General features: G+C 33.8%; 1 protein-coding gene across 1 annotated transcript; it reads left to right on the forward strand.

Moving 5' to 3' along the window:
- The first annotated feature begins 3,892 nt into the window (after positions 1–3,892).
- LOC107482400 (basic leucine zipper 43-like) lies at positions 3,893–4,474 on the forward strand. Its single transcript, XM_016102869.3, has one exon. It carries the CDS (start codon positions 3,893–3,895, stop codon positions 4,472–4,474), a length of 582 nt encoding a protein of 193 aa, XP_015958355.1.
- Positions 4,475–14,892: the final 10,418 nt, after the last annotated feature.

Here is a 14,892-nt window from a genome sequence, read left to right on the forward strand (position 1 = left end):
CACAAGCTCCCTCTCTCTCCTTCGTGGACCCTCTCTCTCTCTTTAACGCGTCTCTCCCACTCATCCGCAATGGCGAGTTGGCAACGGCGGCATCCCCCTCGCCGGTGCTGTCGCCTCCCCCCTTTTCTTCTCTTTCTCGTTTCTCTCTTCCCTTTTCTCTTTTCTTTATCTTACGTAGGGGTGTGTGTAGGAAATGGTGGACGCAGGAATAAGGGGGTGAGGTTAGTGTAGTATGTTTTAGGGTTAGGTTAGGGTTTGGATAGTGTAAATTAGGGTTTGTTTTGAAAATTTTAGGGTTAAAGTAGTTAAGTAATTTTAATAAAAATAAAAAGATAGAGTGATAATTTAAAATCGAATTAAATATAAAATAACTATTTTAAAAATACTATTTTATTATCAGTTTGTAAATTTATTTTTAAATAAATACTAATTCAATAAAAATTAAAAATAATTAAATTAATTCTCATTTATTTATAAAATAAAGTTCAAAAGTTTAATATCCAAATTAAAGTACATAAAATTCTCATTATTTTTTAATTATTAAAACTCTAAATTATAAATAATAAATTGCCTAACTCATACATAAAGATCTTTAAAAATATAATCTTAAATAAATTTAATAAATCATAAGTAACTTATTATTTAATTTCAAAAATTCAGAGTCTTACAACCATAACAAGCTAAGCATGTTGTTATGTTTACTATATGTCTTAGCGGAGGCGTTAGTTCAAGTGGTAAATCATATGCTTCTTAATACATTACATCTGGGTTTAAATCTTGACGAATATACCATGTATTAAATAAAATTTTTTAATATTATGTGGGTGTATATGTTGTGATGTTATGATATCTAGGATTGAATTTACCCCATTTATCTACCAAAAAAAAAATTAAAATAAACTATTTGTCAGATACTGCCTAGAGATTCATATATTTGGTATTTATGAAAAAAATAATTATTCTATTATGATAAATATAATTTGGTGATAAATTATTTTGTTAGAAAATATATAAAATTATATATATAAATAAATATATTCAAATATACAATAAATAATTTAGTAATTAATATTTTATTTTTATAAAATATTATTAATTCCTAATGTGTCTTGTTGATATTGGTCTTTTTATTAGTATTGAATGTAAAATTTGAAAAATTAGTGAATAATTAGTTAATAAATTAATTATTAATCAAATAAATTAGAAAATAGAATTTTATAATTTAATAAGGTAAACCTAATTAAAATAAGAATTTTAGTCACTAATTTTAAAGAATTTAGCTCAAAACTGGACCAACAGACTAAATCAATTGAACCGAGTCCATATTGGGCCTAAGGCCCAATCCAATACCTATTAAATGAAAAGAGCTTTTGCTCTTGTCCCTTCCCTCAAATGGAAAGCACGCTGAAACTTGGCAAAAAGGAGGAGGGTTGCAGTGAAAAGAGCAGAAGAAAAAACCTAATCAATTTATCAACTCCAAGCCAAGAGAGAGAAAAACTACTTCACAACTAATACGAATAATTTATCAAATACTTGGTGTGTATAAATATAAAGTATCATAAATTATAAAAATTAGTAAAAATCTATAACTAACAATGCAAGAAATGGACAATAACAACTCAAATAAACAAGAATAAAGCATAAAATATCAAATTCATCAAATAGAAAATTTAGAATTTAACAAAAGTTCATAAACTAACATGACAAAATAAAAAAATTAACAAGACATTCTAAACAAATTAAAATAGCAAAACAAAAAATTATAAACTAAAAACTACAACTACAACTTAAATCCTAAAACTAGAAAGAAAATCTTAAGAAACCTTAAATTCTAGAAAGAATAGAATTCAAGGTTCTAATACCTAAGAAAAAGAAAAATGAGTGTGTATGTTGATATGTGTCTTCACTCTTCATCTCTTTCATTCTATGCTTTAATAGCTTTAGAAATGTGTTGGATAAGAATAATCCTCAAATTGCGAGCCACATGCTATTTTAAGTGAGGCACGCACTGCAAATGGTACTTATGCATGATTGATGCATACATACGATTAACAGTTTTACAAAATCTTCATTTTTTCATAAATTTTTTATTTTTACATGCTTTTTCTCCATCTTTCAAGTCATCTTTGCCTTCTAAACTTTAAACCACTTGAATAAACATATCAAGACATTAAATGGGATAAAAAAAATAGAATTAATTTGACACTTTTAAAATATAAAAGCCTGTTTTAATCAATTAAGTACAAGTAGAAAAAATTTATAAAATCATGTATTTTCAATGAATAAGTGCAAGTTAAATTGATAAATTTTACTCTTTTCAACCTAAAAATTAGGGCAAATCACCCATATAAACCAAAGTGTGGAAAAATTTAGGTGATTCTACCAAACAAAAAATCGTTACAGGGTTCAACTGGATACACGTTTCTATGTAATTCGAATTAGTCTAATTCGAATTACACGTTCATAGTGATTCGAATCACACTTATTCAAATTACACACACGCACACAAGCGCTAATTCGAATCAACCTAATTCGAATTACACACATACTAATTCGAATCAGGGTGATTCGAATTACACATAAACAAATTTACATACTAATTCGAATTGGACTGATTCGAACTAGTACTGGTATATTGGCTCATATTAATTCGAAGCATGCTCGAGTACATTACAAATTTCATTTTATATTTATATATTATAATTATTTATTTTGTAACGAGCACAACTAAAATTTTAATAACAATTATTAAATTAAACATTGTTACATATACTATCAAAGATTTGTAATGTAGTTGTTACTAACCTATTATATAATAAAAAATTTTAAACTTTATAAAATGCAATTTTTTTTCCAAAGACTCGTATTATCGAACTAATTGAATTCGATTTAGCATTGGCTCCATACAAATATAATTATTAGTGTATTAAAATAATTGCATGCATTAGATTTATGCTATAGAATTTACGTTCAACTAATATTTATAATTTTTTTTATATTTTTTTAGTATATTTTTTTATATTATATAATATTTTTTAATATTTTTGGCAAACATTTTACTAATACTTTTTCAAATATTTTTGGCAAATATTCCATAATTCGAATCAGCATGCTTCGAATTACTATAAGCCAATATATCGAGTACTAGTTTGAATCAGTCCAATTCGAACTAGTATATGAGTTTGTCTATGTGTAATTCGAATAAGGTTGAATCGAATTAGTACTTGTGTCGAATTAGACTAATTCGAATTATATAAAAATGTCCTCTTGGTTAATCCTGTAACAATATTTTGTTTGGTGAAATCACATAAATTTTTCTATACTTTAGTTTATATAAATGATTTACCCTAAAAATTATCATAAAATATGAATTTATTATGAGATGTGAATAAATTTTTATTTTTAACGACTTGATTATACTTTGTTGGTAAAAAAAACTTAAACGCCTAATTTTTTTATTTTTCTCTTTCAGTGTCTTTTTAAAAAAAAATAAACATTACACTCTTTTATATTTTTATTATATTATAGTCAATTAAATATCACATTTAATAAAATATTTTTTATAAGCAATAAAAAACTTGTTTGATTTTCTATTATTGAATGTTATCTGTATTATTTGTGTGTACAGTCTCTTGTACTTTTTTTCATTTTTTAATATTGAAAATCTATAGAAATTAAATCCAGATATATTTACACACAAGTTGGGAAAAAGAAAATGACGCAATGCTCCTGGTTAATCTGAATTTTACCTTAGTGACTAAGCTTAAAATCTAATCCTAGTTGGGACCCACCAATACACCATCACAGAAAAGTGAATGCGACCCTTATAACCCCACAATAATCATAGTGCCAACTGACTCAAAAGCCATGCAATGTGTCACACATACACCTAATGACCAAAACACCCTCAAAATTTGCCATTATTCACAATTTCGCCCTCATCCCCTCGTCCATAAATAACGGCCCCCTACGCTGCCTCGGCTATGCCAACGGTTGTTTCAGCCTTTGGGACTGCCCGGACCTTTTTACCTGCTCTAAACCAACCAATAGTCCTAAGCCCGTTACTTCGAGTTCCGGTTCTGATGAACCCAACCAGCCCAACGACGAACCGGACCGGTCTCTTGACGAAAAACCGGCCAGACCGTACCGTGACATGGTTATTGATGAACGGAAGCGCCGGCGCATGTTATCGAACCGGGAATCAGCCCGGAGGTCGCGGATGCGCAAGCAGAGGCACCTAGAGAACCTACGGAACCAGTTGAACAAGTGTCGGGTCGAAAACCGGGAACTTAACAACCGGTTGCAGTTCATCGTTCATCACTTGAACCGGATCCGAACCGAAAACCAGTGGCTCCGGTCGGAAAGAACCGTGTTGTGGCAAAAACTGTCCGACTTTACTCAAATCTTGGTTTTCCAAGAATTGCATCCTTTGGATCATATTTCCAACATCCCCTGCATGGTGGCCATGCAATAGTAACCGTCACCACACAATAAATTAAGGATGTCAGAAACAGGTTAAATTAATTATAAAACGGTCAAGCAGGTTAAACAATCTAATGAAGACAAGAACATATGTTTAATTAAGGTTGTTTTATGTAAATTATTATAAAAAAATAGATAAATATGATGATAAGGGGGTGTGCGTTTTCATCCCGGTACTATTTTTGGTAAAATAGGGACGGTTTTGAAAGGAGCATATATTATTTTTGCTTTTTCAAAACCCGAAGGGTTATATATTTTTAAACTCTGGGAGTATAAATAATTATGTGTAAAATATTAAACCGTTCTTTTTCTTCTGCTTTTTCTTCTTTTTTTTTTTTAGTTTGTTCTAGACTTCTAGTAATATGATGATGAGTGTGTGTCTCTGCTTAGCTTGTTCATCAAAATCCCCTTGTTTATTTGAGCTACAATTGTGTGATATATAATATCCAGGATTCAAAAGTTTGGTTGCAGCGAAATGAAACTCAACTAATGTCATAGACAAATTAAAAATGGCATCCGAAATGTTCTCATGTTTATATATTCGACTAAGGAAGGTAGCAAGTGGAACCCCCAACAAAAGGTAAGACCGAAAGAAGGGAATTGATTAAGAAAGAAGAAAATTCAAAGGAAAACTCTCGTCACAATAATTAATTATGCGGTTGACAACGAGTGGATCGCGTGATATCGCACTCTACGTAAAATGTCTGATTTACCCCTAGCTACATCATATATTCGAATATTCGATATTATTTTTGAGAGAGAAAGTATAGAGAATCAATCAAGTATCTATACAACATGTACAACGGTATATAGGCATGTTCAATTCAGTAGGATATCAAATATTTATTATTTCTGGTACTCGATAGTTATTCTGAATACTATGAATGTATTACTGTATTGTATTTGAGAAATTAGTAATATTTTACTTGAATGTTCATTTTTTAATTCATATTGGGTCAAATAAATAGCGCATTGTATGCATTGTACAAATACTTTATTGGCTCTTTAGTGGGATTCGTTTTTAGAGTAAATTAATTTTTTAGGTATATGTTTGATGAATTTAATTTTGATACGTTATCAGTGTAAAATAAATTTATACATGTATTTAATTATATAATATTACATCATCAAAAATAATTATTATTTTTATTGGTTGCGTAAATGATCATCTAAAAAATAAATATAATTATTATACTATATAAAATATTTTACACTATGGATACATCTCCATGTTTGATTAGTTATTGTAAAAAAAGAGAATTTATAGATAAAATATAAATAAAAAATTTTATTAATTTATACTAATGGTTTGTTCTATTATGAAAAGATTAGGGAGTGTCTTTATAAGTAATTAAATTATTGCAAGCCAAATAAATATATAATTTTATAAGGATAAATTTATATAATTCTCACAAATTCAAAAATTTAATAAGTATTTAAATGAATAAATTATTAATTTGACCTACAAATATTTTAAATATTGATAAATTTTATTTATAAAAAAATAAAATCAAATCAAAGTTATATTCATAAAAATAATAAAAAATGGAAAATATATACAAAAATAACTAATTATTAAACACAAAAATATATAGCAAGCAAATAAAAAAATTAAAAAAAATCTTAAACTAATATAACAAGCAAACTACAACAACACAAATTCAAACTACTTAACCAATAAACAAAGAAATAACTAAATATAAATACAAAAATAATCAACCACTAAATACAAAAATAACTATCTACTGAACACAGAAATAATCAACCAATATACATAGAAACAATAGCATGTAAATACAGGAATTCAAGGAGAAACAAAGTCTTACAATGATATAACAAAGAAACTACATTAACAATAGTTCAAATAAATATAATTGTTCATACCTTGGTCTAACAAATGAAAGTCAAACCCAATAATCCAAAAGGTTCACTAATAAAGGTGGACTTATTGAAAACCTGGGGCGCAAATTTGTGACTCGCACAACTGAACCGGAAAGTGTACTGAGTTGTCTAAGTAATACCTCAGGTAAGTGAGGGTCGAATTCCACGAGAATTGCCGGATTGAGCAAATTATGGTTATCCTACAGATCTTAGTCAGGCGAATAGAAAGATAGTTATTGTTTGTAGTAGGTGCGTAAACAAGCAATAATAATAAGACGTACAAACAGTAATAAAATATCAGTTAAGGCTTCAGAGATGCTTCTTCTTCTGGATTAACACGTCATACTCACTACTCCAATGATGAATGATTCCTTCAATAGCAAGGCTGTAAGTGATTAAGCCATTGGTCGTGGTCATTAATCTTCTCAGGTCCAAACCAAACACCGAATAGGCTAGATCAATCTGGGAGAGGGTGAAGCGCACGCAATTCAATCTCTTGATGATCCTACTCAAAACGCCACAACAAGGTCGGATCTTCTAGATCAGAGACTGACGCTCTATGATTCTAGCCCTTAAAGTCACAGGAACCTCAATTACCCCTGACTAACGAGGTTTTATATCACATACTTCAATTAGCCCAAATAAACTTGTTGGAACCCGTGATGCATTCTCAAGTTGTAACTCAATACTATACGGGTCAGGACTCGTAAGAAACTCATGTAGAATCGAGATTCATAAGGATGAAGAACGACAATGCATCATAGGATAGAGTCAAACATAGATTGAAGTAGAAAAGTAATTACATTAATCCATAGGAATCAGCAGAGCTCATAACCTTAACCTAGGAGGTTTAGTTGCTCATACTATACAGAGAATAACGTGTGTTATGTTCTGAGGGCTTGAAGATCAAAAGTCTTGTGATCTTCGCCTTTATATACTAATCTAATAATTAAAAATTATAAAAGTGAAATAAACTAAACAGAAAGGTGCAAAAATCCACTTCTAGACCCACTTGGTTAGTGTTTGGGCTGAGCTTGGCTTCTAACTTGAAGGAGTGGGTATTGGACGCCCACTAGGGAGTGTCCATGCTGCTTCCTTGCTCCTCTTGTGGCGTTGAACATCGGGTTTGGGCGTTCAACGCCAGCCTTGGTCCTCTTGGGGCGTTCGACACCCACTAGGGGGTAGTTTGGGTGTTTAACGCCCGTTTTGGACTGTCCAATCCAAAAAAAATATAGACCATTATATATTGTTGGAAAGCTCTGAAATTTAGCTTTTCAATACCATTGAGAACGTGTCATTTGGATCTTTGTAGCTCAAAAAAAAATGCTCGTTTGAATGCATGGAGGTCAGAATCTGACAGCATCTGCTTTGCTTTCCTTGCATCTGAATCAGACTTTTGCTAAAACTTGCCAAATTCACCCAAAATTCACCTAAAATCATAGGAAAAACAAAAAAGCTCAAAGTAGCATCCAAAAAGTGAATTTTGCAATAAAACCTACTAAAACATGATAAAACTTAGCAAAATCTACTGAAAACACTAAGAAATTGACATAAAAAATCGTATAAAATATCCGCTCATTAGAACACCAAACTTAAACTGTTGCTTGTCCTCAAGCAACCAAAAACAAGTAGGACTAAAAAGAAGAGAAAGATAAAATAATTTTCAGAGTTTTCAATGAAGCTCAGTTCCAAATAATTAAATGGGGCTAATAGCTCTTTACTTCTTTGGCATCTCACTTTCTCCTGAAGTTAAAAAATATTGACATCTCTTGGAACTAGAATCGGGATGATATTATTGATTCTCTTAGTTTAGCTCTTCTTGATTCTTGAACACAACTTCTTTCGGTGCTTTGTGGTGCGCGTAAATTGTGATCATCAACAATGGCGCCAAAGACTTGGAGCTCTCAAACATGAATCACACTTTGTCACAACTTTGCACAACTAACCAGCAAGTGTACTGGGTCGTCCAAGTAATACCTTACGTGAGTAAGGGTCGATCCCACAGAGATTGTTGGTATGAAGCAAGCTATGGTCATCTTGTAAACCTCAGTTAGGCGGATTCAAATGGTTATAATGGTTTTCGAAAATAAGAATGAATAAAGCATAAAATAAAGATAGAAATACTTATGTAGTTCATTGGTGGGAATTTCAGATAAGTGCATGAAGATGCTATGTTCCTTCTGAATATCTGCTTTCCTATTGCTTTCATTCAATCATTCTTACTCCTTTCTATGGCAAGCTATATGTAGGGCATCACCGTTGTCAATGGCTACTTCCCATCCTCTCAGTGAAAATGGTCCAAATGCTCTGTCATAGCACGGCTAATCATCTGTCGGTTCTCGATCATGTCGGAATAGAATCCATTGATTCTTTTGCGTCTGTCACTACGCCCAACAATCGTGAGTTTGAAGCTCGTCACAGTCATTCAATCCCTGAATCCTACTCGAAATACCACAGACAAGGTTTAGACTTTCTGAATTCTCAGGAATAGCCGCCAAAGGGGTTCTAGCTTATACCACGAAGATTCTGATTAACGAATCCAAGAGATACACACTCGTTCTAAGGTAAAACGGAAGTGGTTATCAAGCACGCATTCATAAGGATGGATGATGATGAGTGTCACGGATCACCACATCCATCAGGTTGAAGTGCAGCAAATATCTTAGAATAAGACTAAGCTTGAATCGAATAGAAGAATAATAGTACTTGCATTAATTCTCGAGGTACATCAGAGCTCCACACCTTAATCTATGGTGTGTAGAAACTCCACCGTTGAAAAGACATAAGTGATCAAGGTTCAGGCTTGGCCGAATGGCCAGCCCCCAAAGTCTAAGAACTAAACGTCCAGAGATAGATACCAAGATAAGACAGGACCAGATGTCTAATACAATAGTAAAAAGTCCTATTTATACTAGACTAGCTACTAGGGTTTATAGAAATAACTCTAAGTGCAGAAATCCACTTCCGGGGTCCACTTGGTGTGTGCTTGGGCTGAGCTTGAGCTTTACACGTGTAGAGGCTTCTCTTGAGGTTAAACGCCAAGTTGTAACGTATTTTTGGTGTTTAACTCTAGTTTGTGACGTGTTTCTGGCGTTTTACTATAGAATGCAGCATGGAACTGGAGTTGAACGCCATTTTGTGTCATCTAAACTCGAATAAAGTATGAACTATTATATATTGGTGGAAAGCTCTGGATGTCTACTTTCCAACACCATTGAGAGCGCGCCATTTGGAGTTCTGTAGCTCCAGAAAATCCATTTGGAGTGCAGGAAGGTCAGAATCCAACAGCATCAGCAGTCCTTTGTTAGCCTGAATCAGATTTTTGCTCAGGTCCCTCAATTTCAGCCAGAAAATACCTGAAATCACAGAAAAACACACAAACTCATAGTAAAGTCCAGAAAAGTGAATTTTGCATAAAAAATAATTAAAATATCCCTAAAAGTAGCTAGATCTTACTAAAAACTACCTAAAAACAATGCCAAAAAGTGTATAAATTATCCGCTCATCACTTTGCACCTTTTTTAGGTTAGCCGTGACTCTAAGAGTTTTGTTCTCCCGTATTACCACCGTATACATAAACGCCACAGGCACTTAACTGGGGGAACCCCTTGGATTCGAATTTAACTTTGCTTAAATTCTTAGTCAGTGGTGCCCAGAGTTCTTAAGCGTACTCTTTTGCTTTTGGATCACGACTTTAACTGCTCAGTCTCAAACTTTTCACTTGACACCTTACACCACAAGCATTTAGTTAGGGATAGCAACTCATTTGAGCTTTTTAGGTTAATTCTTTTTTTAATCCTCCTAACCATTGATGCTCAAAGCCTTGGATCCTTGCTCTTTTGATTTTTTAGGTTTTCTTTTCTTTTTCGTTTTTTTACTATTTTTTCTTGCTTCAAGAATCAATATTTTTTTCAGAGAGTCAATGATACTTCTCTAAATTCTTTATTCTTCAAGAGCTAACATTCTCAACTTCAACATCAATCATGCACTGTTAATTAATACATTCAGAAGAAAAATGCAAAGCCACCACATCAGATTAATTGAAATAACTCATGATATACTTAAAACTTATGCATCTCACTATTTCTTTTTCAAATAATTTTTCTTTTTAAGCATGGTGAGGATACAGAGGATATATTATAACAGAAACAAAACAAGAAAATAAACTAGAAAGTAACAAACTACTAAATGTGATCATGAACTTAGAAAAGAAAATAGACAATAAATAAAAGTACAGTGAAAACAGAAATAGAACACATAGAGGAATAATGGAACTCAACAACCTCAATGACAGCGGTTGCTGCTTCCCCTAGAGAATCCAATAAAGCGTTTGATTTCCTCTATGTCACGCCATTGCCTCAGATGTTCCTCCATCAACCGTCTCTGATCTTCTCTTATCACATGGAGGATGGTGGCATGCTCAGTGGTGCACGAAATTGTAAATCACACTTTTCACAATTCGTACCACTAACCAGCAAGTGCACTGGGTCGTCCAAGTAATACCTTACATGAGTAAGGGTTGATCCCACAGAGATTGTTGGCTTGAAGCAAGCTATAGTTATCTTGTAATTCTTAGTCAGGATATCAATTATAATTATCAGTTGACTTGCAAATGAACAAGAGAGCATGGATTAAATAATACTTGTTATGCAGTAATGGAGAATATGTTAGAGTTTTGGAGATGCTTTGTCTTCTGAATCTCTGCTTTCCCCCTGTCTTCTTCTTCACGCACGCAAGGTTCCTCCTATGGCAAGCTGTATGTTGGTGGATCATCGTTGTCAATAGCTACCATCCGTTCTCTCAGTGAAAATGGTCCAAGTGCGCTGTCACCGCACGGCTAATTATCTGTCAGTTCTCACTCATGCTGGAATAGGATCCATTGATCCTTTTGCGTCTGTCACTACGCCCAACCCTTGTGAGTTTGAAGCTCGTCACAGTCATTCAATCCCTGAATCCTACTCGGAATACCACAAACAAGGTTTAAACTTTTTGGATTCTTAAGAATGCTGCCAATGGATTCTAGCTTATACCACGAAGACTCTGATTAAGGAATCCAAGAGATACTCATTTAATCTAAGGTAGAACGGAGGTGGTTGTCAGGCACGCGTTCATAGATTGAGAATGGTGATGAGTGTCACGGATCATCACATTCATCATATTGAAGTGCGAATAAATATCTTAGATAGAAACAAGCGTGTTTGAATGGAAAACAGAAGTAATTGCATTAATTCATCGAGACATAGCAGAGCTCCTCACCCCCAACAATGGGGTTTAGAGACTCATGCCATCAGAAATACAAAATTCAGATCTAAAATGTCATGAGGTACAGAATAAATCTCTAAAAGTTGTTTAAATACTAAACTAGTAACCTAGGTTTACAGAAAATGAGTAAAATAAGATAGATAGTGCAGAAATCCACTTCCGGGGCCCACTTGGTGTGTGCTGGGGCTGAGACTTGAGCTTTTCACGTGCCTGGACTGTTTCTAGAGTTAAACGCCAGGTTGTAACCTGTTTTGGGCGTTTAACTCCAACTTGTAACCTGTTTCTGGCGCTTAACGCCAGAATGGAACATGGAACTGGCGTTAAATGCCAGTTTACGTTGTTTATATTCGAGCAAAGTATGGACTATTATATATTTCTGGAAAGTCCTGGATGTCTAATTTCCAACACAAGTGAGAGTGCACCAATTTGATTTCTGTAGCTTCAGAAAATCCATTTCGAATGTAGGGAGGTCAGAATCTAACAACATCAGCAGTCCTTTTTCAGCCTGAATCAGATTTTTGCTCAGATCCCTCAATTTCAGCCAGAAAATACTTGAAATCATAGTAAAGTCCAAAAATATGAATTTTGCATGAGAACTAATAAAAACATACTAAAAAGTAGCTAGAACCTACTAAAAACTACCTAAAAACAATGCAAAAAAGCGTATAAATTATCCGCTCATCACTCAGTGTGCTCCACAGTTGAGCTCAGCTCCCCTATTGAGGTATTTAGTTGATTCCAATAGTCTCAGGGAGGTAAATACATCCCTTGAGGCATCTCAAAAATTTCTGGTGGGGGCGGCTGCACAGGCTCTTGAGCCGGCTCTCTAACATTCTCCATCCTCATATTCGTAATGGGCTTATCCTTCTCATTGAGGACGTCACCTGGGATGTTAATCTCATCCGAATTGCACATGCGATAGATGAGATGCGGGAAGGCTAAGCTTGCTAATAAACCCCATTTGTAGGGTTTATCTTGTGCTTGATTTAAGGGATTTTATGACCTTTTACCCACATTTATTCAATGAAATAGCATGGTTTTGTACATTCTCCTTTAATTGTGCTTAAGAGTGAAAACATGCTTTTTAGGTCTTAAAATAAATAAATTTAATTCACCTTGATTCCATTAGATGCCTTGATATGTTTGTTAAGTGATTTAGGAGGCAAGGATTGGACCAAGGGAATGAAGGAAAAACATGTAAAAATGGAGAACTCATGAAGAAATGAAGGAATCGCAAAAGCTGTCAAGCCAACCTCTTCGCACTTAATCGACTATAACTTGAGCTACAGAGGTCCAAATGATGCGGTTTCAGTTGGGTTAGAAAGCTAACATCCGGGGCTTCGAAACGATATAAGATTTGCTATAGTTGCTACACGTATGGTGGCGCGCACGCGCATAGTACGCGCACGCACTGTTGCTGCCACCTAGTTCACTTAAAGCAAAACGTGGCCAGCGAATTCTAAAGCCTTGTGGGCCCAATCCAACTCATTTCTGATGCTATTTAAGCCAAGGATTGAAGGGGGAATGGAGATACTTTTAGAAGTTAGTTACCATTAGTTTAGTTTAGTAGTTAGAATTAGTTTCTAGAGAGAGAAGCTCTCACTTCTCTCTAGGATTAGGATTAGGATTAGGTTTAGTTCTTAGATCTAGATTTTAATTCATCTTCTTCTACTTCTATCTTCTCAATTCCTTATTGTTACATTCATTCTTCTTCTATTCTTTTATTGTAATTTCCTTTATATTGTTCTTATACTTTGTTGTAGATCTACTATTGTTCCTTCCATTTTCTTTCAATTCAATAAGAGGTAATTCATAATAATTGTTCTTCTTTGCTTCTCTATTGTTGATCTCTTGCCTTTGTAGTTAGATCTTTCTTTAATTCTTGCAATTTATGTTGTTTACTTTTATTGCCTTTTATGTGTTTGTTGAAATGCCTCTTCTAGATATAGTATAGATTTTGTCCCTCTTGGCTTAGGTAGAGTAATTAGTGACACTTGGGTTATCTAATTCATTTGTTGATTGGTAATTGGAGAGATTGCTAATTGGTTTGGAGTGCACTAAAGCTAGTCTTTCCTTGGGAATTGGCTAAGACTTGTGGCTCAAGTCAATTCATCCACTTGACTTTCCTTTATTTAGTAAGGGTTAACTAAGTGGTAGCAATGAACAATTCTCATCACCATTGAGAAGGATAACTGGGATAGGACTTTTAGTTCTCATATCTTGCCAAGAGCCTTTTATAGTTGTTAGTTTATTTTCATTGCCATTTACTTTTCATGCTTCTTATCCAAAACCCCAAAACACATTTCTAACCAATAACAAGACACTTTATTGTAATTCCTAGGGAGAACGACCCGAGGTTTGAATACTTCGGTTTATAAAATTAGGGCTTTGTTACTTGTGACAAACAATCTTTTGTATGAAAGGATTTTTGATTGGTTTGGAAACTATACTTGCAACGAGAATTCATTTGTGAAATTCTATACCGTCAAAAACCCAATCATCAAAATGGCGCCGTTTCCGGGGAATTGCAATGGTGTTGTGTTATTGGTTATTGTATATATGTGAATATTGTGAATATGTTTGCTTTTTGCTTCTTTGTTAGTTTTTAGTTTGTTCTTTTTTATTTGTTACTATTTTTTTGTTTTTGCCCTCTCTTATTATCATGAATTCTCACTTTGGCTATGAGTGTGGTTACAACTATGTTGTAGGTGATGAGAACTATAATGATAATGTGTATCAAGGATGGGATAACCAAAGGTGGGAGGAGCCATATGCATATGATCAATCTTCATGGCAACAACCTCCACCAATGCACTATGAAGAAGAGCCATTCTATGATGCATATTAATCTAATGGCTATGGTGAATCACCTTGTGACTTTCAAGAACCACCACCATATGCCTATGAACCATATCCTCAACATAACTCTCAACCATACTCACAAGCCCCTTCTTACCAACCACCTTCATATGACCCTAATCCATATCCACCATTCCAACAACCATATGAGCCATATGAACCACACATAGAGCCACCACCGTCCCAACATCACCATTTTCAAGAGCCACCCCCTCCATATTATTACCAAGATGAACCACCTCCAATATATGAAAATTTCCAACCACAAGATGAATACTACTTTCCACCACAACCTCACATGGAAGAATATTCATGTCCATCGATCCAAGACCTATATGATTCCTATCATGATATCCAAGAGGAACAAGAGTCAAGTGATCGTCTCAAGGAAGCATTGGATCAATTTCA

The sequence above is a fragment of the Arachis duranensis genome, chromosome 1 (genome assembly GCF_000817695.3).
Source record: "Arachis duranensis cultivar V14167 chromosome 1, aradu.V14167.gnm2.J7QH, whole genome shotgun sequence".
Taxonomy (NCBI): domain Eukaryota; kingdom Viridiplantae; phylum Streptophyta; class Magnoliopsida; order Fabales; family Fabaceae; genus Arachis; species Arachis duranensis.